The sequence below is a fragment of the Spermophilus citellus genome, assembly GCF_964194105.1.
Source record: "Spermophilus citellus genome assembly, chromosome: 9".
Lineage (NCBI taxonomy): Eukaryota > Metazoa > Chordata > Mammalia > Rodentia > Sciuridae > Spermophilus > Spermophilus citellus.
The window spans coordinates 49,738,106-49,763,635 of NC_138191.1; the positions used below are offsets into that span (position 1 = coordinate 49,738,106).

Consider the following 25,530-nt stretch of genomic DNA (forward strand, 5'->3'; position numbering starts at 1 on the left):
CAGATTCCTAAGTCCATAAATGAAACCACCTTCCCACCCTTAATCTTTCCTTTGCATTCTGAAAAGGAAAAGAAGAAGAAAAAAAAACTCAGAAATATCCCAACCCAAAAAGATCCAGTTTAATACATAAAATATCTCCAATAAATATCGCAGCCTCTTCCTCCCAAGCTGAAACTTCACGGCATACATCCACCAGATGTGAAGTTTGTTCCATCTGATGAGTTTCTAGAATTTCTCCATTAAGAAAAAGGGTCAGCCTTTCTGAAAAGGAATTGATGACTAGTATTATGTCACCCAACAGTCACTGATAGTCATAAATGACCTAGCAGGACCCAAACACTGGTCGTGATCAGTATTTTACTAACAGAAAGGAAACTGGGGAGTAGGAGGAATGGAGGGAGAAACTAGCATTATCTGGCTTCTGTAAAATTCAAAACACAAGGTTTCTCTGAACTCATGTATTTCCAGCAATGGCCACAACCTAGAGGGTCAATAAGAGATAAACTAAGAATCCAGAAGGAAGATCTTGAGAAACCCAAAAGGAACCAACCACACTGAGTCAAAAATAAAATGATGAACTTTGGCATATTGAAAACTCCAAATCCAAGTTATAAAAGTCAAGAAGCAAATTTCATAAGACTTTTATTATTTATTAGCAGTGTATTCTTCTATACTTTAAAATAGAACAAAATATATTTTGGAAGATAAACTATTCATAACAAAATACATGTCAAACAATTTTTATTACTGGAGTAGAATTACTTTGCTATATACTTTCTATATTATATACATCCCCTTCTTGGTGTATCTATGTAAGCACATGTGTACAAATAATTTTAAGACATACACATGTAAATACATATAATTTATGTACACACATAATTATGGAAATTTTACAGTAGTCAACTTTACAATCATTTTAATAGCTGCACACAAATTAGTGTTCACAGAACTAAAAACATCAATACGGTTCCCTTTCCCCTACACTTCACAAACATCATCTGAATTACTTTTCAACGATCATTTGAAAAAATACAATCATCTTCCTATATAAGTAACCAATCTTTTTTTTACAATAACTCTTAATAAAATACTTTTTCAGCTTTAGAAAAAATATATACCATTGAATTCCACTTGTTTTAAGTTTTGACTCCTAAAACATACAATTCTTTTTTTTGTTGTTTTTTGGTTTTTTTTTTTTTTCATCAATTGAGCACAACTTTTTGGTACTGCAGTTATTGAAGGTTATGTTAACAAACCTGAGTCAAACATTCATTCAAACGTCTCTTTAAAAGCATAAAACATGAACAAGATGTCTTGCTGAAGCACATAATAATAGTCTCAAGGTACCCCTTCCTAATAAATACATTATAAATAACTCAACTGCTCAGAGTCAAGCCCTACACATGAATCCCCTGACCCAGCACTTGCAGGGTGGGCATGAGTCCATTCTTAAGCAGCCAGAAGAGAACCAGATGTAAGGCCCTCCAGCTCCCTGGAAATGAAGCCAACAGGATTCTGGAGACCTAAATAAAAGATTAGACTCACATGAAAGGGCTATGAGTACCCATAAGAGGGTCCTTTCATTTTCATCTTAGTTCCAGATACACCTGCGTGTGTGTCAGGGAGTTGTACTCTGTTCGTTTAAAAAATAACTCCCGGATATAAAGAACTACTTAGCAGCATCTTTTTCAGGTTTTCCCTCATTAATTTAAACTGGTGTCAGACCACATGTGATTTACAAGGCAACAACCACCTCGTACCAAAAGCAGAATATTCTAATCGAGTTAATAACTCTTTTGAAGTGCTTTTCGTTAAAATCATCATTGTATGATAAGAGGCAGAGCGATCAGAGACCTTAGATGTGGATTTTAAAATATGTATCCTTCTTCTGCATATGTACAAAAGAGAAAACAGAGGCAAAATAAATGGTTTAAGGCATTTTTTTAAAGCACTCTTTTGAGAGGAGAAAAAAAAGAAAAGCAATTGGAATGTTCAGTTATTTCATAGAGAAAAAGCAGGCTTTCAGGAGAAACAACCAGGAGACTCTAAAATCTTCAACTGGATGTAAGTTTTTTTGTGTTTTTTTTTAAGTTTCCAAGGATACAAAGCTAATTTCAATGGTTCAAGAAACAAAAATGAAGGAGAAGGGTTTTGTCCTAAATAAACCATATCAAACAAGTCTACTCTTGGTAGAAGTAAACTTGGAGGAACTCTTTAAATTAGACTGACATCACCAAAGAACACACTGATCTGTCATATTCACAGTGGGAACATAAAAACCACTTCCTAAAAACTTTCTCCCTTTCTTTTTCTTAATAAAGAGGAATCATTAAAGACAAAGGCCATACTAAAACTAAATAAGTTTAAAATACAAATTTTTGGTAGCAAACAACAGGAAAATCTAAATCAAAATATAGTCTAGTTTTTACATAAATTTCATATATTTATAAATTTATCAAAATAGTCTTTTGAAGTTCACAATACATACATAATGTAACACTGTACATGTAAATGTAATAACAAACGTATTACTGAAATACATTAAAAATAACTTTCAAAATACCAAATTCAACATTAAAACTGTCATTAAAAAGTGTTGAAATCTCCATAAACATAGTTTCAGTGCATTTTCAGTAGTCATTAACCAGCTGTCTGGTTTCAAGTCTCTTGAAGGTGTTATCTTAATGCTCTCTCTAATTTAAGGTAAGAAGGCAGAGAAATCCTTCCAGCAAGCTGGTGCCCTCCTCCGCATGGCTTGTCCAGATGTCTAAGAAGGAACAGCTTCCACCGAGCGGCAAGGCCTTAGTAATGAACATATTCAGACTGAAGGGACTGTGCGGGGAGAGACATAAGCTGAGGTTAAATTTCATCACATTTAAACTGCCTGCAAATCAGGCAGCTTCCTCCTTCAACACAGGGCAGTTTGGGTCTATTATATAAAAGATAAATGAAACAAACTGAGAAAAAATAGAGATGGGAAATAAAGAGATATTCAGCTATGTAAAGTGATTGCAAGAAAACTTTTTTAAAAAGGCTTTCTAATTTATTAATAGTGATTAAAATTACATATTAACTGAAAATGAAAAGGTTGCCTAAATTTAGTTCTTAGACTTCTGTGCAAAATACTGATACAAAAAATATTAAATTATATATATATATATATATATATATATATATAAAACTTATTGAAGATGATTAGAATAAACCTTGAGAAAACATATGCTTTTTTATTATATATATCAATGTATATAATTAGCAGCCATTTAAATAAATTCCTTAAAGAAGGTCTGGATTTAATAAATATCTTACAAATCCTTTCTAGAGATACAAAGTACTCCCAGCTTTGAAATCTGATCTTAAGACCTAAAGGCACATATGCAGATGAGCATCGAAGTCATAACTTAACAAACAGCAGGCAAAGTTCATGTAAACAAACAAGTTACTCTCATATCATATTAGATACCAACATGTAAAAACAACATGGATGGAATATGTAATTAGAAAGCATGGATAATAGATATAAACCAGTAAAGATAAAGAGAGATGAAGAAAGTTTTCCAAATAGTTATTTTGAGCAGCAAAAATATACTGACATAAATCAATATAAACAATAGCAAACTTTTTTGCACAGTCTTCTAATCTTGATTTTCTCCCAAATACCTTCTTTCTCTCACCCAGAAATAATTTACTAAATTGATTTGCAGCATTTAATTAAAGGGTCTTATCAATTTGAAACTGGGCCATTTTGGTGATGTTATAGGTGTCAGCAACAAAAGAATCTATCCATTTTCCAAATGCATAAATGGATTCAAACTTCCTTTGTTCAGCTTCAAAGTTCCAGTGATTTTTATATCCTACCAATAGACATTTATTAAATACTGATTAACACAGTGAGCCAAAGAGGTTACAGTCCCTAATCTCAAAGAGTAAAAGACCACATTATCATAATAGAAATGAAATGAAAAGACAGAGATGTCAACAGCAAATAGTAATGTACACAGTGTAAAATGAGCATTGTGCACCAGAAAGGGTTAGGACGGGGTGGAAAGGGAAGGAGGGGTGGTTCCCCAGGCTACAGGTGTTAAGGAAGAAAATGTCAACAGCTGCTAGGAAGAAGGGGAAAGTTTGGGTAAATTGACTTTCTTGATATCAGACATGGTTTATGCTAAGGCTTCAGAACAGGAGTGAGGCAATCAGGAACAAGGGCACTATCTGAGTCCCCAGAGGGAATAAAAAAGCTAGGCACCTGAGAAAATTCAGTAAAGTTTATCAAACACCTTGAAGCACACATACTTTTAACTTACAGGATACCAGTTACCATATTAACATTTCAGCTTTAAAATGATCTGTCATTTTTCTTGCTGCTTTTCCCTAGTTTCTCCTCATTTCTGACAAGTAATCAGAGGTAGAGCCAGGTGAATCTCCCCAGCTACAAGAATTTAACACGTGCACGCAGGGCTTCCTTGGGCATACGTAACTTTTGCTTTTGTTCCAATTACAACATTTGTATATGCTATCACTAATAGAATTAGAAAACTCAAATTGCTTATAAATTTAGAACAAAACTGTATTTATAAGCACCTCTAAAGCTCCATCAATTCCCAATGAATAAAGATACAGCAAATAGACACTAGACAAGTGACCTTTATCAAAACGAACTGTCCTCTAGGGCACTTATGTTCATCAGGGTATAGGGAGTGAATAAGGGTGTGTGTGCTTATGTTTATTTACTTTATGAATCATGGCACTCACTGATCTGGAAAGCATAAAACATCTAGAATACCTTAAGGGTTTCGGTTACTCATATAAATTATATATTCATTAGTCTTCTGGCCAAAGCCTTTGCTTTACTTAGCAAAGCTCACAGACTCTAGATGGTGTTTAATTCAGCCTCAAAAACAGTTCAGCACTGTTCCTACTGCTTCCTTTTTCACACATCCAATTTACTCTCTCGAATGCCTGAAACGGCACAGCAGGCCTCTGCAAACAAATGAAGACAATTTGGCCAAAGAATGGGCCTTCTGAAATGCCAGTTCATTCAACAATTATATATACTGGGCAGCGAGGGATGAAAATGTAATACCAAAGTTCTCAAAGCAAATTATACACCATGATTTTTTAATGTGCTATAATGAAAGTTAAAAGAAATAAAAGATCAATAAAATGTTTAGAAAATTATTCTGACTTCAGTATTTATAAATTAACTTCCTTTTCATCTAACCTACAATAAAAATCTTAATGGAAATGAACTAAGAGACGAAGAGAATTGTTAAGAGTGTACAAGATCTACTCATTTTAACAAATCACAAGTAATCCTTCAAAGCCTTTTCCCTGGGGAGCGGCAGTGTGGGAGGCCCAGAGCACTCAGATTTTAAGTGCTACATGCTCAGACAGGGGACTGTGTCACGGGTCAGTATGTACTCAGCTACAACCAATAAAAATTTGAGGAAAACACCAGTACTCTCCACATGAAGTCTTAGCACAGAAGACAGACCACAGATGGATAAGCCATCTTAGTCCCTCAATTGACCCAATATCTATATCTATCTATCTATCTATCTATCTATATATATATATATATAACAAAAGCATAATTCCATGCTTCCTTTGCATGGGACTACTAAATATAAAAATGCTCTCCAAGTGTCCCTGTACCAAAACATTACAAATTGGGCATCCCTAATCCAAAAGTCTGAAATCTAAAATGCTCCAAAATCTAAAATATTTGAGTGCTGACATGGCACCACAAGTAGGAAATTCCACATTTGACCTCATGTGATAGGTCATGGTCAACATACAGGCACATTGAAAATATTTCATAAAATTATCTTCAGGCTATGTTTATCAAGTACATATGAAACAAATTAATTTCATGTTTAATCTTAGGTCTATCATAATATGAAAATATTCCAAAATGCAAAGAAATCTGAAATCCAAAATGCCACAGTCCGGCTGCAGCAAACTAGCGGGGGGGGGGGGGGGGGGGGTGATGAACAACTTGTGTAGATTGATACAGCAGGAGTGGGAGCCATTTATTGTAGGACAACAGAGGTATTTATACATTCCACACAGCTTATCTTAATTAACATAAACTAGATACAGCAGTCAACCAATAAGAAATCTCCACACTTAATGGCTCCCTGGAGTTACTTCACAAACCACTCCCTCTGGCAAAATGCCAGGCGCCATCCAGACTTGTTTACAGACTCTAACACCAAAACACTTCTGGTCCCAACATTTTGGATAAAAAATATATTCACTACTAATCTGTTTTGGCAGATGTAGGTATTAACTTTAAAACTTTAGCTATTCTGGTGGTGTTTCTTTTTTAAATAGCCCAGTTACCTAATCATGATAGAAAAATGTCTAATAATTACAGACATAAAAACTATACATATGGTTAATTAATAACCACTTGTACTAATATCCTAGAAAAGATAAAATGCAAATGTATTTGTATCCAAAAAGCAAGTATCATTATTATAGTTAATTTTATTAAAATATATTTTAAGGTAAAACTATCTTGAGTTCTTAATAAATCAGATATACTTATTGGCAGTTTAACTATTCTGAGATAGATATATATTGAGTACTATCTATATGCTGGACACACTTCTAAACATTTCATATATATTCACTCATTAAATGCTCTAGACAACCCATTTCATAGATGAGAAAACAGTGGTGAAGTATTTTGCCCAAGATCACATAGCTAGGAAGTGGCAGAGTTGGATTTTAACCTCAACATTGTGGCTCTAAAGCATAGCCACCACAGTGTATGCCTTAAGACAACTCCTAGCATTTGTTCTGTGATCACTCCACTGCCCATCCAACAACATTGTCTCTCACCCTGACAAAAAGGTAAGACAAGCAGACTCTTAAGCAGGGTATAATCCTGAGTGAATAAAGAAATATTAAACTATAAGAGGAATGGAATATTAGGGCTGGGGATGTTGATGAAGGAGGAGAACAAACTGAGATCTGAAGTGTAAATGTTACTTGTAAGTTAGCACTTATTTATATAACCAAAGAGAGCTTCACTTCTCAACATTCAAGCTCATTTGGTCAGTGAGTTCAACAAGGTTATAATGAGTTAATACTAGGATCAAGTTTATTATGAATATATGGTATTATTATAGTATAAATACTATTAAAACTATAATGCAACAATATTCAACCCCCAAAATAGGAATAAATTTGCCCTATACTTGCAGCCTCAAATTTCTAAATCAAAATATAAACTTACATCAAAAAGTCTTGTTCCCTGAAAGCAGTAAGATTTGACATAAAACAAAGTGTTAGGTAAGGAGATCAAGACAATTTGTTCTGTTCTGGAAATTCACTACTAATCTGTTGTGGCAGATGTAGGTATTAACTTTAAAAATTTAGCTATTCTGGAGGTGTTTCTTTTTTAAACAGCCCAGTTACCTAATCATGATAGAAAAATGTCTAATAATTACAGACATAAAAACTATACATATGGTTAATTAATAAAACTGTAAGTGGGATATCAAATGCAGCAAATTATAAAGGGGAATGAAAGATTAAGATCCTTGGCAGCAAATGAATGAAGGTCAATATCTTATTGTTCAAATCCCTAGAATAAAAGGAAACAGTAGTCTGGAAGTTAGAGACCTACTAGGTCAAAATCCAGTCTCAAAATTTTCATGGACTTTTGCCACATTGACTTTTTTTCTTTGCTACGATCTCTCCATCTTCCCAAATCCCAAAAGGATGAAAAAAACTGTCTGCTGGTTATGCCTGGTGTGCGTCCTAACAGAGGCAAAAAGCATCCAACCAAAAATGGTTTGTTTTAATGTGACAGATTAATTAAGAGAAAAAAATATACATTTGGCAATATAGGATTTTATATATAGCTCCAGTATTTAAAGTTTTAATGAAGAAGCACATCACTGAGAAAATTTATCTATAACCACCTCCACTCCTAGGTCTCTTTATGGCTTTGAGATTGTTTTCAGTTTTTATTTTGCTTAAGAATTTAACATGCAAAATGTGTACATTGATATGGATGTCTACAAATATATTTTCTCCGTCCTGTAAGCACTTGCTTCTGCTAATATAAAAACAATGAACAAAAACATAAGTGGATAAGGTTTTATGGGTATCATGTGAACACAAAAAAGGCTAAGGTCAGTAATAAAAATCAGCTTTGAAAGAGATGTGTACATTTTTCTACAGTGTTCTGTAAGCATTTTAGGTGCCCCAAGATTTAACAAGCCAATTTGGGTTAATTAAAATGCTATATAAAATATTCCTTCACCTTCCTACATGGTTTTTAATAGATTCCTTTTTCTGGGGGAATTTAATATATGCTTTTCAACAATCACAAAGAGCTCAATTGTTAGATGACAGATTGTTGACACCCAGCTTGACTCAGCCAACCATTACATGAGTGTTTTCAGTTCATCTGAACACCAAAATTATATTGATGCAAACTTGATTTAAATGTATTTTCTCTTATTTTAGTAAAGCCAAGTTTCTAGAAAAAAATAATAGACAACTTCCAGATTGCAGTATATTGGAGCTAAAGCTGAACACTGGGTTTGCTTTCTGTTGGTGATTTGGCTGCTAATAATGACATATGGGCTCCTAAGCACCCTAGCTTAACAATTCGTGAATGCAGATACATTATCCAACTTTCAGTTCAATAAGTATTTATTAGGCACCTATTACACTATAGAACCTCAGGACACAAAGATGCTTCTGAGAAGCTTAAAACTAGCAAAGGAGAGAGACGGAGACTCTTATACACCTGACTATAAGATGAGAGGGACAGGGGTGTGAACAAAGTCCCATGAGAGTTGAGAAGCAAGAGGTGTTCTACCTGGATGGGATGCTAATGCTTCATCAAAAAGGCAATTACTGAGCCAGGCCAGGAAACAAACAAACAAACAAAAACAAGTGGAAAGTGGGAAATGCAGAGGAAACCACACATGCTAGTGATCTCTCAGGGCAGACTGAAGCATTCTTGCAGAATGCCAGTCAGGATTGAGAAGAGTTGCTGGAGCAGAGCCAGAGAGAGGGACGTGGTCTGATACAGAAGAGCCCTGACCAGCAAGCCAAGAGATCCAGACAGAATAGAACCACAGAATGATGCCAAATAAGAGAATGATTTGAGCAGCGATATATCTTAGAAATGTAATACTCAGAGCAGTCTAGGGGACTTTAAAGGTGAGGACACTTAAAAAAGAGAAAATGCAAAGGGTTATACAATAGTTCATCTCAATTAGGGCAGCAGAGGTAAGAATGGAGGGACTTTCCAAAAAACAGACATTTCAGAGGGAGAACTGACAGGACTTAGTGACAGGATGTAGCAGAGGGAAAGACATAAGTAGTGTCAAAGATGATTCCACATGTCTAACTTGCATGATTAGGTGAGTAAAAATGGAATCGTTGAGCCAAGAAACCAGAGAGGAGCAGGCAGCTGAAGGAATACATACTCTCTCCATCCCAGGAAATGCCCACAGGAAGCTGGGAGTATAGTAAATGCTGAGGAGACTACCCAGGGAGAGAAAAGGGCCAAGATCAATGCCTTGGGACAAGTCACTAAGGACCAGACAGAGGAAGATAAGACAGAAACATAACAACCTAAGGGGATCAGGGTAGAGAGGGTGGGAATACCGGGAAATAATATTCCAAAAATCAAAGGAGAAGAAAAATCACAAGGATAAGGGTGGTCAATATTGTTCAAATGCTGCAGAAAGACTAAGAAGAATGAGGACCACTTAGGCCATCAGATCCTGACCTTAAGGGAGCCAAGTGGCAGACTTTCAGCAGAATGGAGGGCCACCTCCAGCTACAGACCAGACCACCAGAACAGGATGGGAGAGGCAGCAACATGGGCTTCTCTCTCCCCAAGTTTGGCCATTAAGGAGAAATCACAAAGGGAGGAGGGAGGACTCCTGCCTATACTGTACCAGCCCTACCAATGTGGGTGCACATGTTAACAGGTAAGGAAACCAGTAGGCAGATGGAGAGGAAGAGACTGAAGAGATTTGAGGGGAAGGAAGTAGATGAGGCAACTTCCTGAGAGAGTTTGAAAAAAACAGTACAAGCAAATGGAGCTACCACTGAGAAATGGCAGGGTCTCTTTGGTTTAAAAAGGGGAGGAAAGAAAAATGAGCACACCCAGTTAAACTTTGAGAGAGAAAACAGTTGAAGGAAATTCCTTCCAGTAAATTCTACATTCTCAGCAGATCCCAAGATGATCTTGAGACAAGGCCGACTGACCTTGGAGGTTAGGAGGGGGGTTTACTGGTTAAAAAAAAAAAATGTTAAAAACTTTTGGAATAGTTAGTGCAGGAAAAGGACAGAGAACCCACAAGGGATAAGTAAACTCATTGTGAGCACTGAAAGGTCAAGTAAATTAGAAATACATTTTTAAATAGAGCCAATTGGCAAAGTTATCAAAATCTTCTCCAAAAGTACTTAGCAGAGAGAAACAAGGGACAGAAACAAGAAATGGTGAAATTGATCTAATTTTAAAGGCCAATAACAAAGTGACTACAGAAGTTCCAAGTGGAACTGAGAATGTTGGGGAAGGGAGGCAGAAATGACTAAGCAGCCTACAAAAGGAAAGAAATAAAGTGAGGAGGGGTCAGAGAGAGGTCACCGAGCAGCGGTAGGAGGGGAGGCGAATGCTGGAAAGGAATCTTGCAGGATTAAAGAAATGAGAAGCAATGCTCCTAACAATTAGGTCTGTTCAATGGATTTCCAAGTGAATTTAAAAGAAAGAAAGAAAGAAAAATAAAAAGACCACTAGAGTTAAGGAAGTTTAAAATACAGTCACTGTGAGGCCTTGGGCAAGTTATTGCTTCTTGTGTTTTGATTTCCTTATCTGTAAATTTCAAGTTAGAGAAATAAGATAATGTATATAAAGGACCTAAAAGGGTACCTGGCACATCAGAAGCACTCAATAAATGGTGATGATGATGATGATGATGATGACGACGATGAAGACAACAAAAACAACAATAATGATGATTAGAAAAATGTTACAGTCACCCTGCATTAGGATGGTAGCTAAAAAGTATATGCAAAAGCCCTGAAAGAATGAAGGGCAGCAGCTGACAGTGATGAGGGAAAAGGAGCCTCAGAGCGCAAGGTGTGATCAAAAGGGAGGAGGGTATAGAAACTGGGACCTAATGAGTTAGGACACAGCCCATGTTTCTTAACTGTAAAGATTTGGGATCAGAATTAGAGAGTAAGAAATTTGTACTTGAGAGAGGGGAATCAGGTTGGAATGGCCAATCTTATTTGCTCACTTTCAAATGAAGACTTCTTTTCTCACTGGGTTTCCTCAAGAGGAAGCTGAGGGGCTCATAACAGTCTCCCTAAGAGGAGGAAACATCTGCTTACACAAGTACAATGGTTCTTACCCCCACACCTCAGCCACTGAGCAGTTCAGACTTTACTATCAAGGAGAGCCTGTGTCGCCAAGCAGAGGCAGCTGTTGGGGCAAATCCAAAGCCTTCACACACTATGTGTACGTGGGGTCTGTGCTTGTTTGCACATGGATGCACACCCACAGGAACTCCCATGTTAGTGCAAGGGGGGATTGCAAAAAAAAAAAAATGCCTTCCTGGGTTAAAGGTCTTACACATGCACACTCACGCACAAAATTTCAAATTTTTGGAAGCAATAAATGACCTACTCAATAGTAGAGAAGACAAAAGCATGGAATAAAAACTTATCAACAACCAAGAGGTAAGCAGAGTCCAGTATAGGTGCTATGAGGAAAACATAAGGTCATGTATTTAACCTGATGTTTCTAGCCTCAAGGTTACTACCCAATTCAGCAGGGGCCTAAGACCTACATCTATGAGACAGGTGACGCTCAAGACAAAAGAAGGAAGATGAAACCAAATGACCAAAATGGACAGGACAACTTCAAAAAAGTCGTGACTGCTGGAGTTTGTGGGAGGAGGAGGCAAGACTTCAGTCAACTCCTGCTGGGGAGGAGTCTGAGAAGCAAAGGGAAAGAGTCAGGTAGGCCAGGTCGGGAACACAGCATGTAAGAAAATGACACAGGCAGGAAGAGCAGGACATGGTCAAGGACATGAGAAACTGAGCCTGGCAGAAGCAGAAGGTTCACGCTGAGGAGCAGGGGAGATGAGCTTGAAAAGCTGGTTGGGAGGACTCAGAGGGGCCCTAAAAGGGCAAGCTGAAGAACCTGGCCCTACTTCATGTCAAGACAGAACTGGAAGTTATGCTCCAAACTCCCCCTCAGTGTTTAAATTACATGTTTTTAAAAGATGAAGAAGAAAGAAAAGGCACAGCAGGACTCAAAAGCAAGATGGACATCTTTGTAACCGAGAAACAAGCTGAGACACAGTGGCAGGCCACCAACTACAGAGCTGGAAACTGGCAGCAGTGTTCCACTCCTGTGGATACATAGGCCTAAAGTCCCTGGCCTGACATCAAGGCTGGGACTGGGTCCTCCCAGCTGTGGAAGGAGGCAGAGAGAAGCCATGACCGTGGCCCCCAGGACAGGGCCTCTGCAGAGCTGTTTCCCTGCCTGAGAAGCCAGCCTGGTTCCAGGCCACCAAGAGATAGAAGCCTGGGTCACTAAGACCTGTTTCTAGACTAAAGACATACAGGATCAGGTAGAGCCAATGAGAAATGACAAACACTTAAGGTGATGGATTTGCTAATTACCCTGATTTGATCATTATGCGATTATACATATATCAAAACATCACACTGCACTCTATAAATATGTGTAATTATTATGTGTCAGTCAAAAATAAAGTAAAAATTGAAGAAAGTTAGATGGAGGAAAATACAGAGAGAAACAAACTAACTCCTATCCAGGGTGAATCTGTCAACTAAAATGGCATTACGTCCAAGGAAGAGGAACACGGAGAACACTGACAAAGCCTCCATCCCTGAGGCAAACAGCCTAAGCTGTAAAAAATAAAGCAATATCAAAATCACTTATCACTGATGCTCTTCAAGGTGAAAAATGAAAACTACTCATAAAACAAGAAATCATGAAATGACAATGGGCAGTATTACTGATATTACATAAGAAAGAAGGTATAAAATTATGATGAATAATAAAGGCAATTAATAACTACAAAGCATTTGAGACTATAAACCAATTTTTCCCCATTACGTATTTTTGATCAACCTTGCCACTTAAAGCAAGTTTGGGTTTGGAGAGTCTTTTCAAATAGAGAGACAAAAAGAGATGAAAGGCTTGATACAGAAAACTCACATGAACCATTTTTTAACACTGGAATCTTAAATTATAGTTAGTTATATCTGCACATTCTATGTGCACATAAGGAGCTTATATGCAAATTTAAAGCTATCATCTGAACCATGATGACCTCAAAATAATTTTTTGCTTTAATTGTAAAGTAAAAATTTCAGGTCCCTTGAAAAGGGAACAAAAATGTGATTCAATACTGAGACTGAACTCATGTTCTTGACTCTATTAATATCCCTAGCTGAAAAATTGAACCAGAACCAAGGCAAGGTCACCAAAAAGATGAAAAACAGCAAATTAAATATACAACAAAAGGTTAGAAAGCTAGCACTAATCCTCACTGTTAAATGTAATATTGAATATTCAAACATCAAATATATTAATTCACAAAGATTTAATAAATTTTATTTTAAAATAAATTATTTTAGCAAATACTGTTTATTCACAAATATTTGATAAATAAACATGAATAAATATCATATTTAAAATCAGGATAGGATGACGGTTTTTAAAAACCAAAAATAGGCAGAGGGAAAAGGCATCAAGTTTCAATTAGAAAATGGTATTACATGCTACCAGCAAGCAGTAGCATTTTATTGGGGACAGATGTTTAAACAATCAATAACAGTTCATCATTGTCACCACTGACATTATTCCAAAGGAACAGTGAAGCATGCTTTAATGCACACGCCAATCCCTTGGTAGATTTTCATCAAACTGTTTATTTTACAAAGCTTGAATTCAACATTTTCATCTTTTTCAAAGTTCTATGTCAAGCACTAAAAATTCCCTAATAATATGTCTATATTCTACCTGATGTTAATACACAGAAAAAATTACCCTATTCGCAGGTTACCAAGATTGCTGCTACACTGGTGGAATGTGAGATAGAGAACTCAACCAGAGTCCTCACAAAGAACAGTCCTAAAGAACTGAGTGTAAGAATGCCTACTACCCTGGCAAAGGGAACTATGTGGAAGCCAAATTCAACCACAGTACAAGAAGATGCAGGAAAAGCAGGAAGTACATGATACTTAATTTCAATTTCCCTTTCAACTTTGAACTGAATAAATATTTTAAGTTTTTATTCAGAAACCATGAAATACAAAAGAACTTAAAGAAATGTCTATACAACGGAGGTTTAAAATTTGTAGACAATCTGGTATATAGATAATACATAAATAATATTGATATTCACGTTCATGTATGTAATATTACTACTACATACTGATAACAATAATATTAAATATCCATCATGGAAAGCAACAGAGGATAAAAAAGAAAACATTGGGTGGGTTAAATTTCAGGAAGAGCTTCACAGAGGAGACACAGGCAATGAAGGTCATGAAAGATGAGAAACTGGTGAAGAGGTCAGAGGCCTCCCAAGAAAGGTCTTCCTAAGGCCAGGAGCAGGTGAGACCAATGCAGGAAGAGAATGAGGGAAACAGTGTCTGGGGACAAGTAGGGAAATGCACATGCATAGACAGATGCGTTGCCTCAAACCTCTGCTGCAAGACTACTGCTCTAGTGTAAGGTCATCCCTGGCCACTGTGAACAGGTGACTAAAACATGGACATCAGCAATGCTTTAAAGCAAGGGCCAGCAAACTGTAGCCCAAGGGTCCAAATTTAGTCCACCATATATTTTTGCTAACGAAGTTTTAAAGAACACAGCCACACATTCATTTATGGATTGAGTTAAACAATTGGGACACAAAGCCAAAAATATTTACTATATTGCGCTTTGCAGAAAAGTTCACCAACTTTATAATATGAATTAAATGTAAGAAGAGACCGAGTTAGGAAAATTATCAAAAATGCAACCAAAGGGGATGAAGCAGCAGCAGAAAGGGACTGTTCTAAGAAATAAGGACTGACATCATTGACACAACCTCCAATCTTCACCATGAAAATATTCCAGGAAGTGTTTGAAGATTAAGCTGTGAGATTGAATAAAGAAGTTTAATGTATAACTAGTACTTAACAATTTTTTAAAAATCACAAGAAAAGATTTGAACAGGTGATATCCAAAGCAGCTTCTACAGGAGTCTAATTAAAGGAGAGCTAATCATTACATATATTTACAAATTCTAAGTTTTCTTAGGGCAGTTAGGTTTTCATTTATAAAATAAATATTTAAGTTCATAATAAAACTATGCTAGAGCTATTGGTCATACATGATTTTTAAGGGTATCAATGCTACAATGTGTGCTGAAACCCAGAATAATCATTGCCTAAGCATAGCATTTATTCAATGACACCAGCTGACGTAGAGGTTGAAGACAGTAAAGAGAATCCAAACTAGTCTCCCTGCTTTCAGGGAATTCCACCAAGAGCTGCCATCCACAGCCTAACAGAACTAGCTTCCTCCAATCAGGTCTATCAAGTCACTTCTGTCTACGAGGTTCTTCCGGCTCACACTGTACTTCCCAGTCTGGCTTCAGCTTAACTTTCCAGCCTCATCTTCAGGTAACCCCAGGCTTCAGATACACTGGAATACTCATTACTCTTGAAACAACAATAGCTAACAATTACTGAGCACTATCAATGAGTGCTGTGCAAAATACTTCACACGATCTCAAACCTTGGAACCATTTTATTCTATAGATATTAGCATTGCTGTTGTTATCACATTGGCTTTAACACTCCATAGGGCACCAACGCCTTTCAAAGTACATGGTCATATATTTGTATAAAGTTTACAAAAATAAATAAATAAATAGTTTGTATTCTTTATGCTAAACAGGTCCTACAAATTTGCATAAGTGTCAAGGTGCACACAAAGGAAACCCTAGATCGGCCTCTGGTTATTAAAATTCCCATTTTGTAATAATCATGGAAGTTAAATAAATCAACAAATTCCTCTTGCAAAGGAAGTAGCAGAGGTATCATTTAAACCCAGGTCTACCTGTCTTCAGAAGCTAAGAACTTTAATCAGAGTGCTAAGGCTGTATCTCTGTTCATGCTATTCGCACTGCAAAGAATAGCCATTCCTCCCCTTCCTGCTTTCATCACCAGATCCCTAGCAGGCTGCTACTCCTCCTCCAAAGCCCAGCTAAAACATGCCTCTGTCTTCCCAGCTTTCACCGATCTTTCTTGACAAAACTGAGACATCCTTAGATATCCCTCTATTTTTAACTACTTATAATAGTTCATATATGGTATAATGTCATCAAAAGAATATATCTTTGGAGTCAAACTGACCTAGGATCAAATTATGGGTCTGGCTAAATATTTGCTATACAATTTTAGGCAAAACCTTTAACCTCTCTGACACTGAACATTTTGATCTTTAAAACCGAAGTAATGATTCTTACCACAATCAGACATTTAAACATCCATCCATCCTTTTTATTCAATCCACAAATACTTACTGAATGCCTACTACACTCCAGGTGCAAGGCAGACAAAACCATGGGAACCCACAGGCAACATTTCTGCCCTCACAGAGCTCAGATTCTAGTGGACAACAAGTCTCCAGAGTGAGAAGAGTATTGTGATTGGACCAAGGTGGGGTGCAGAACTTGAGGGTCAGATAAGGACAATGTAGATGAATAGCAATTCACTGAAAAGTGTCATAAAAATATAACATAGCAAATGTTCAAGACAGATACCACAAGTAATTTCAACTTAATAAAATACTTCCACCCCACCCACACCTGATCACATGGCCCTCATTTCTTACGCATTTGAAAATTCCTCTGTCAGGGATGAAACTGGTTTTTTTTTGGTGGTTTTTTTTTTTTCTTTTACAGTAAGTGGGTCAACAAAAATGAAATCTTTTTGCACTGTACTGGGCAATTGAGACCACAAGACTAATGGAAGAGGCCAAATTAATAAAAATAAAACCCAACAGTTTCTTAATATACTGTCACAACGACAAGAATTCCTTTATATTTATTCCTGTTTTCTGTGTTAGAGCATTTAATGACAGAACAAGGAAATCATTTTTACATTTTTCTGGGGGCTGAACTGCTGCACAATGTGAGAGCAATTGCAGCTTTCAAAAGAGATGCTAATTGTAGCTTTTAAAATATTAGACTCCCTCTAAACACCCGTCACCCTCTCCCCTAAGAGTTTCTGGGTCTTTCTTCAAGTACTGGGAGGATTTGCCATGTAGACTTCATTTTCTTAACTAAGGATTTTAGAACATTTTTGGTGAGTGACTCATTCCTAGCTCCTCAAGGACCCTAAGTCTCAAACATTCAGCAGCGCTGGAAAGAATACCAGCCATATTTAGACAACAAACCCACAACTATTAGAAAAGCTGCACTGGACCATAAACAAAAACAACTCATAACCTCCTCCTTTATTCCATCTCAAGTGGGAATTTCCGTGTTACTCTGGACTTCCCACCAGAAGTCAGCAGTTGCCCTATGGAAAGGGTCTACCACAGAGACCTGCTGCTGCTTCTTACTTCCTGGGAAGAGTGAGAGGGATGCTTGCAATTAAATTTACCAGTGCTTTTCTTTACAGTAACATGACATATTTAGGAGACAGGAGGGTGGGGGCAGCAACTTCTCCCACATATTATAACTATATATTCAATTATTGGAAAATCACCCCATTCCAGCCAAAAGGGATGTGGAGGAGGAGGAAAGCAGAAAAGAAGTCACAAAATATGTAATAAGAATAAAGTTATAAAAACATGGGAGGTCAATACTTTAAGAATGCCCCCACACTTTCATCAGCCAGGGGGAAATGGAGATGGCAATGCTGGGGCTGGGGTTGTGGCTCAGTGGTAGAATGCTTGCCTCACATGTGTGAGGCACTAGGTTAGATTCTCAGCACTGCATATAAATAAATGAATAAAGTAAAAGTCCATCAACAACTAAAAATATATTTTTAAAAAAATGCCAATGCTTCTGGCTTTGGGCTATAAATGTAGGGGACATAAAACCTTTAGCTCTGAAATCCACAAAGTATCTGTATAATTATAACATTTTTTTCTGAAAATATAAAGATCTGATTCTGGTCTAAAAAAGAGGCTGACCCTTAATCAGTACATGAAACTACCAATGGACCTCAATTCTTGCTATGAAGTATGTGATCTATAAACATTTTTATGAAAAATTAAATACAATATCCTTTTACACCTAATTCCCAGTTTCATAGATTTCTGTCTTAATGATAGATATCTACTAATTACACAGCGGGATTAGAAGCAAATTAAGGAGTAGATGGGCTGGCATTACCAGGGGCTCTAGTTTATCAAGTAATCTAAAATATTGGTGAAAAACATCATTGGGAATAGAATCAGATGAGGAAAGTTCTATATGCGGGCACTTCTCTTAGGGAAAGGAGTGAGTGTGGAGAGTGGGGGACAAATTTTTGAAAAGAGGCCTGAGGTAGAGATGGGAGTGGAAATGAGTCCAACACATCTCTCTCTCTCTCTCTCTCTCTCTCTCTCTCTCTCTCTCTCTCTCTCACACACACACACACACACACACACACACACACTCACACACACACACACACACACACACACACACACACCAGCAAATGGAAGTGGGTCCCAGTAAGGACTGGCCACAGGACTACTGCTTTGCTGAATGGGTCACAAGCAGCAGAGCCACCAGCACTTCTCCTTCTCCTTTGTTTGTCCTGTAGAAAGCAGCCTCTCCCTGAATGATGGCTGAGGAACCTCGGTAGCTGTGCAGGGGTGTGAGGCTATAGGTTTGCTCTGGCCCGGAGTGCAGTCGTGCCCACCAGGCTTCACGTTTCCTTGAAATGTGGGATCTAGCACTCCTTCCATCTTAGTCCTAACAGGGCTTACTGATCACCTACCTACCTATGAGCCTTTCTTATAAAACACCTTCCATTTGCAATCAATTAATTCTGGGTCAGTTCCAGTCAAGGGCCTGAGGCTTAGTTCTGAGAAAACACTGTATGTTCAGGACTTTCCACATTTCAATATTCCAAGTCATAATTCCTAATACCACCACAACCCGAGCAAATGCCGTCAATGGCATTGCTCAGCTCTAGCCTCTCTATCATATATTCAGAGTGATTTGAAAACTGAACTGAAAAGCAAGTTAAGTCAATAGCATCCGTGATGAATGGAATAAAAGCTGTTTGCCCTTTAAAAGAAAGCACTTAAAAAGGAGGAAGGGGGAGAAAAATGAAAGAAGAAAACCCAGTTGAAACATGGCATTTACTTGAAGAGGAGCCAGCAGAAGTGGTGCATAGGGTTTCAAAGCACAGAGGGCAGGCGATGATCAGAAGGCTTCATTGGCACTATTAAATTTCTTTGATGGCAACCTTGGCTGGGAAGGCAAGGCACAAAAGTTGCATTCAGGGTTCTGAGGACCAAGAGGTGATGTCTGTAAACTTACAGGGATAGAACGGCTCAAGAATCTCGCTGAAGAGGAAGAAAGCCCGGTGTAGGAGGGCCGGAGGATGGTGGCATGCTCCTCGGTCTTGGCGCTGTGGGGACCCAGGTGGCTGTTGAGGTTGCCCCCACTGCTGCTGCTGCTGCTGTTGCTTCTGTTGTACTGGTTATTGTTGAGCTCAGGGTAATTTCTGGCAGGTGGCTGGGAGGTGCCATTCAAGAGGCTGGTGAACGGGCTGGCTGTGAAACCTGCCTTAGAGGATGAGGAGGTCTTTTTGTTCTCGGGATCATCTGTTGCAGCATTCAAGTTTCCTAGAGAACTGGCTAGCCGGGAGTTTATGGAAAAGCTGGATAGAAAACAAAGATGATGAGGAGGGAAAAAAAACTCAGGCAGCGATGTGTACTCACGCTGAGCTTGTGCTTCTAGGACACGTTCAGAACATTAGGGGAAAATGATGGAGAGGATTCTGGTCAGTACAAATGATGACACATGGCCTCTTTTATTCCCCTCAGGGACATGAAAATATGTGCCCTTCACTTACACATGTCAAGTTCCTTGGTTAAAAGTTATTAACTAAGACCCAAGAAGCTGGGCTAACACTTTGACTAGAGATCCTGGAATACAACTGGGGGTTCTATTTGTCCTGACACAGGAAATAAATGAAAAGTAAATATAAGGGGAGATTTAAGAGCAGACTTAGAATATTATTTAACTCATGCATACTTAAGCCCTCAGCTACATCAAACTCCCCAACCCTTTTAGTCCGTTCTCACCTGCTTACATATATCAGGTGAGAAATGATAATACCACTTCTCATCTGTATGTGCAACTGAACTCCATTTTCTAGATCATACTAAGCAAGCTGGACATTCACTGACATTCCCTAGATGGATGGGACCCTCTACAGTATTCCCTCCATCACCTTGTACCCTGCAAGCAAGATAGAAACAGAAGCCCCAGGAGATCAGAGTCTTTGGGGGGTTCTCCCATTCTCCCTTGTCCCCTCCTCTAGCAAAACTACAGGGAAACCCATCACCTGCTGTAGACCTCCTTTTACCTCAAGCCAGTACCTCGGAAAGGGACAGAAAAAATTACCTTCTCACGCTGGTGCCTGAAGATGAACCTCTGCTTATCCTTTTGGCCGTTGCTGAAGGGGCCAAAGCCACTTTTGAAGACTTCAAAGTAGACACAGATCCTTGTGGGGAAGAACTTAATCTTTGTGGGAAACAAATGGACAGAGTGTCACACTAAAGCTGTTTTATGTTTATGTTAAATATGCACTAATGATCTAGGACAATAAATTAAAGAACCTTAATTATGTCATGCTCACCACCACCCCAGGAGGCAGCTGATTATACTACCCACCACCAAGAAAGGAGACAGAGCCCAAAGGAAAGGTTCTTCCTCCAAGTCACCCAGTTGGCAAAGTGCCACGCTGGGATTCAAATTCATGATCCTGCTGTCCCTGTCACTTCCCTACCTTCCCACTGCATTCATACAGCAGCAGATCCTTGGTCCCACTCAGATCCATCCCTCCCTTTCCAGCCCACAACTGCCAAGGTAAGCCCTCATTATCTCTTAGCCTCAATTGTTAGTGAGGGAGAATAGGTAAATTAAAAAAAAATAGGTAAGAAGGAAGCTGGACTCAGTGGTGCATGCCTGTAATCCCAGCGGCTTGGGAGTCTGAGGCAGGAGGATTGAGAGTTCAAAGCCAGCCTCAGCAAAGGCGAGGCTCTAAATGACTCAGTGAGAACCCCATCTCCAAATAAAATACACAATAGGGCTGGGGATGAGGCTCAGTGGTCGAGTGTCCAGTACCATAAAAAAATTAGGTAAGAAGAGAATGGAAACAGGAAAGAGACTATACCTTTAACTCAAAGCCTTATGCGAAAGTTTCTCTCCCCCAGGCCTGTCACTCCTAAATTTCTGTGAAGTCTATAAATCTTCACTCACAATCTTAAAGCCACTAAAAATTCACTCTCTTATGAAAATTGCCCTTTCCACTGCTTGAAAGGACAATGGTAGAGCACCTGTATTTACGAGAGACCCCACAATGGGCTGGGAGCACAAAATATACTGTGGCCACCATGATGGCCACACAGCCCTGGGGTACATCTGGAAGGGAAAATTCCTTTTCACAGCAAACATTAAAAATAAAGTGTATTCAATCTAATGTATGAAATATGATATGTCAAGAGCTTTGTAATGTTGTGAACAACCAATAAAAAAATAAATAAATAAAGTGTACTGTCATCAATGTTCATAACAGCACAATTCATACTAGCTAAGCTATGGAGCCAACCTAAGTGCCCTTGAACAGAAGAATAAATAAAGAAAATGTGACACACACACACACACACACACACACACACACACACACACACACACTGGACTAATAATACTCAATAAGAAAAAAGAATAAAATTATGGTTTTTGCCTGTAAATGTATGGAACTGGAGACTGTCATGGCAAATGAAATAAGCCAATCTCCCTCAAATCCCCCATTTTCCAAAGGCACCCATAGAAAGGCCTTCTAGCCTGCAAGCTCTTCTTAAGATGTGGTCATGCCCTCACCACAGGGAGTCTGCCTCCAGCCCTGGGTACACCCCTGTGACCACCTGGGCCCACGCTGATGGCAGAGAATGTTTTCTTGGATATGTGGAGGCTAACCCACAATAAGTGAGGGGGGCAGGGGTGGAAGTTCAGTGGATTAGACAAAGGGAACAAAGGGAAGGAGGGGTATAGGAATGCACCACCAGTGAAACTCCACATCATATACAACCACAAAGAATGGGATCCTATTCATTTATAATATGTCAAAATACACTCCACTGTGATTGTATATCTAAAAAGAACAAATAATAATAAAAAAAATACTTGTAACAATCCAGGACAGACAGGGAAAAATTTTAAAAAACAAAAAACTGTGCAGTTTACTTTCATCAGTTTGAGTGTTAGAAAATAAATCTAAAAGATAGCATGTATTTATAAGCTACCAGAAATTCTGTTAACAGTACCTGAAAGGCTGGGACACTACTGCTCTCGGGAGCCCTTTTGCATCATCAGACCTGCAGAAATCAAAGACACATGCTCCAGCATTACTATGTTCATACATGTGGGCAAAGACCAAAAGGCACACCATATGGATGGAACTGGATCAGTAAAAAATATTAAACTGTCTGGAGGGAAAAACCTTGAGTGAATATTAATATTCATCTACTTTATAAAATAAATCCCAGAACCAGCAGGAAGTACATTTTCCCTTAAGATGTCCTAAAAATCAAACATAAAGCTTTTTGAAATTTATTTTTATCAATATAAAGCTATTTCTTATAGTTCCAAGCAAAGATGGTGAATAAAAAAGGCCAACAATGTACACTGATCTTGAAGAACCTTCCACTGACTTAGAAAGAAAACACAGAGTGAAAAGAGCAGGGATTTGAAGAGTCCTGGGTTGGAATGTTAGCTCCTTCCTAACTCCATCCCCTGGGAAGCAACTTGACCTAACGTGGATCCATCCAAACATGGATGATGGAGCAGACCTTTGTGTTAACTCTGTTAAGCCTCTTATTTGAACTAAGACCTAACCTGGCCCCTTGTCCATAATAGATGCTCAGTAAATGGAACTCCTCTCCTCCACCTGCTACTGGTCATTGGTGGTTCCTAAAAACAAGGCTTGCTACCCCATTTTCTCACCATCCTATAGAAAATCCTATAGAAAAATCATAACCTCAACATGAACCTTTATTTCTTAGATCAGTAGACCAGTACTCCAAGATTCAATATAAATTAAGCATTATAACAATGAAACTAAATCCCATCAATCCATTTGATATTTATCATAGTGACAAAAAAAAATTCTTCCTGCTATGCCTGTCTTTCACTTGTAAATTAAAGAAGACATTTCCCACAACATTCATTTCATTTGTGGACTGGGACCTTGTCACCCTACATATTGCTGCAAAGAATCTTGACTATATTTTCAGATTTTGCACCAACATTGAGTCTGAAACCTTTTATTTTAATTGTAAATTTTTTATCTACTCTGAATTATAAGCAGGTTTCAGATGCTGCAGTCAGAAGTCAAGTTCCACCATTGATTTTGATGATTAATTTCAGACTTCAAAATCAACATGTTTTTAATTTTATAGGCACACATAAGAATCACTTATTAAATTCTTACCAACATAAAGTAAAGCCAAGGGATTAGTAGCCAAAGCTTGCATAAATTCGTTTCTGCACACCTGGCTTCAATAATAAAGCCTTGACACACCAGTAAGGATTTGCCATAAGATAGAAAACACACATGGGAGAAAGGTAGAATTCCAAATAGAATTTGGGTCAGAGTACGAGAGACAACTAACTACTTAGCAGCTTCACGTAGAATTCCAGAGACGGAGATGTAGCAATTGCTTTCAATAAGCTTTGAAAATTTAGCTACTACCAAACAGTGATAAAATACATAGTAAATAGACAACATATAGTTGTAATAAATCAAAACACCTGACCCAAACTTGGTATTTGTGGGATGATATTCAAAAAAGAAGATTAAATGTTTTTTAACCATGAATGAAAGCACACCAGGAATTTTAAAGTTTAAAGCATATCTACCTAAATGCACAGGTCGGTGAGGAGCGTGGCTGTCTCTGACTTTTTAAGGCACGTAGTTTGTCTCCCTGGGTTATATTATTTTTCATTTCCACATCTTCATCCTCTTCTAAATTATTCTGGAAAAAATTATGTTCCATAGAAAGGTCATTATCAACAATTTTACTTTATGCAGATTTCGTAACAGAGTATAGATTATCTGTATTTACAAATACTTCCTATATAAATTATTATATAGGTTGAATGTACTCTCAATTCATCATTATGCAAGTATACACTAAAGAATGGTTAACTATTTGCCATTTAAATAACTGGTAAAATTCCAAATGAAAGAATTTTGGTTATGGATGTGGTAGAATTGAAAAGGAGCTATTTGTTTTAATGGACCAAAGAATCCCTCATGCAAACACAATCATACTTTGGAAAATAGCCTAATACCGTCTGACTCAAGAGATACAGAACAAATATATTTTCAGATACTACCAGAAGCCATCAATGCAAATTCCATAGCTTGTTTACAAAAATGCAAGATAAAATAACTGAAGATATCTGCACAGTAACTCATTAACATCACTTAACACTAGTAAAAGCACTCCAGCCCTTTCCGGGAGTTTAAGGACCAGTGTCACTTAAGCTGGGAAAGCACGTTTCCTTCTGAGTAAGTTTTGTAGTTTGAAAAACAGAAGTACCATGTTAGTATTTTCACATGCCAGTTCAAGGGGAGTAGAGGTGATAATGAGATAAAAGAAGTAAATCCTATCTACCACAGCAGGAGGCAACAGGAAAAGATCTAAGATTTATTTAGAAAAACAGCAATAAACAAGGTAGTTGGAAATATGGCAGTGAAAATACTAGTATAATTTGCTCAGCAGTCTGCGGATATGGAAAGGTGAGATAGGGAACTGTATTTTAATTGTTAGAACCCAATACTTTTGATATTTTTAAAGCTGTGGTCATATCTCACTTGAAAAAAAAAAAAGCTGAGGCTGGGGCTGGGGCTGGGGATGAGTGGTAGCGCACTTGCCTGGCATGTGTGAGGAACTGGGTTGGATTCTCAGCACCACATATAAATACATAAAATAAAGGTCTGTCAATAACTAGAAAAATATTTTAAAAAAGAAAAGCTAATTTTAAAGAATATATAGTTATAAATTAGCTATATATTTAAAATTATAATTACACATTTTTATTCTCTCATTCTTTTTTGTAAATAATACCACATTTCAAAAACAGAAAACAACAAAAATGTAAGCACACTGGCATCTACCTAACTAACTAGATTGAACATATTTTTTACTTTCTTAAGTTTACTTAAGTACCATCACTTTCCAAAAGAAAGAAAACTATAATACAT

The 25,530-nt window shown here is 37.7% G+C and overlaps 1 protein-coding gene across 4 annotated transcripts in view; it reads right to left on the reverse strand.

The window, feature by feature from the left end:
- Positions 1-625: 625 nt before the first annotated feature.
- The window catches only part of CDC14A (cell division cycle 14A), a 172,405-nt gene continuing 147,500 nt past the window's right edge, over positions 626-25,530 (reverse strand). For 2 of the 4 annotated variants that reach the window (XM_081307642.1, XM_081307644.1), the window contains 4 exons: positions 24,180-24,295; positions 22,586-22,636; positions 20,664-20,783; positions 19,058-19,914 (listed from right to left, as the gene is read on the reverse strand). In XM_081307642.1, the coding sequence (XP_081163768.1) occupies positions 19,455-19,914; positions 20,664-20,783; positions 22,586-22,636; positions 24,180-24,295 (747 nt within the window). In that variant the 3' untranslated portion in view covers positions 19,058-19,454. Of the gene's footprint in view, positions 2,836-19,057; positions 19,915-20,663; positions 20,784-22,585; positions 22,637-24,179; positions 24,296-25,530 lie in introns of those variants that run through there. The other 2 variants (XM_081307643.1, XM_081307641.1) reach the window with 2 other exon arrangements.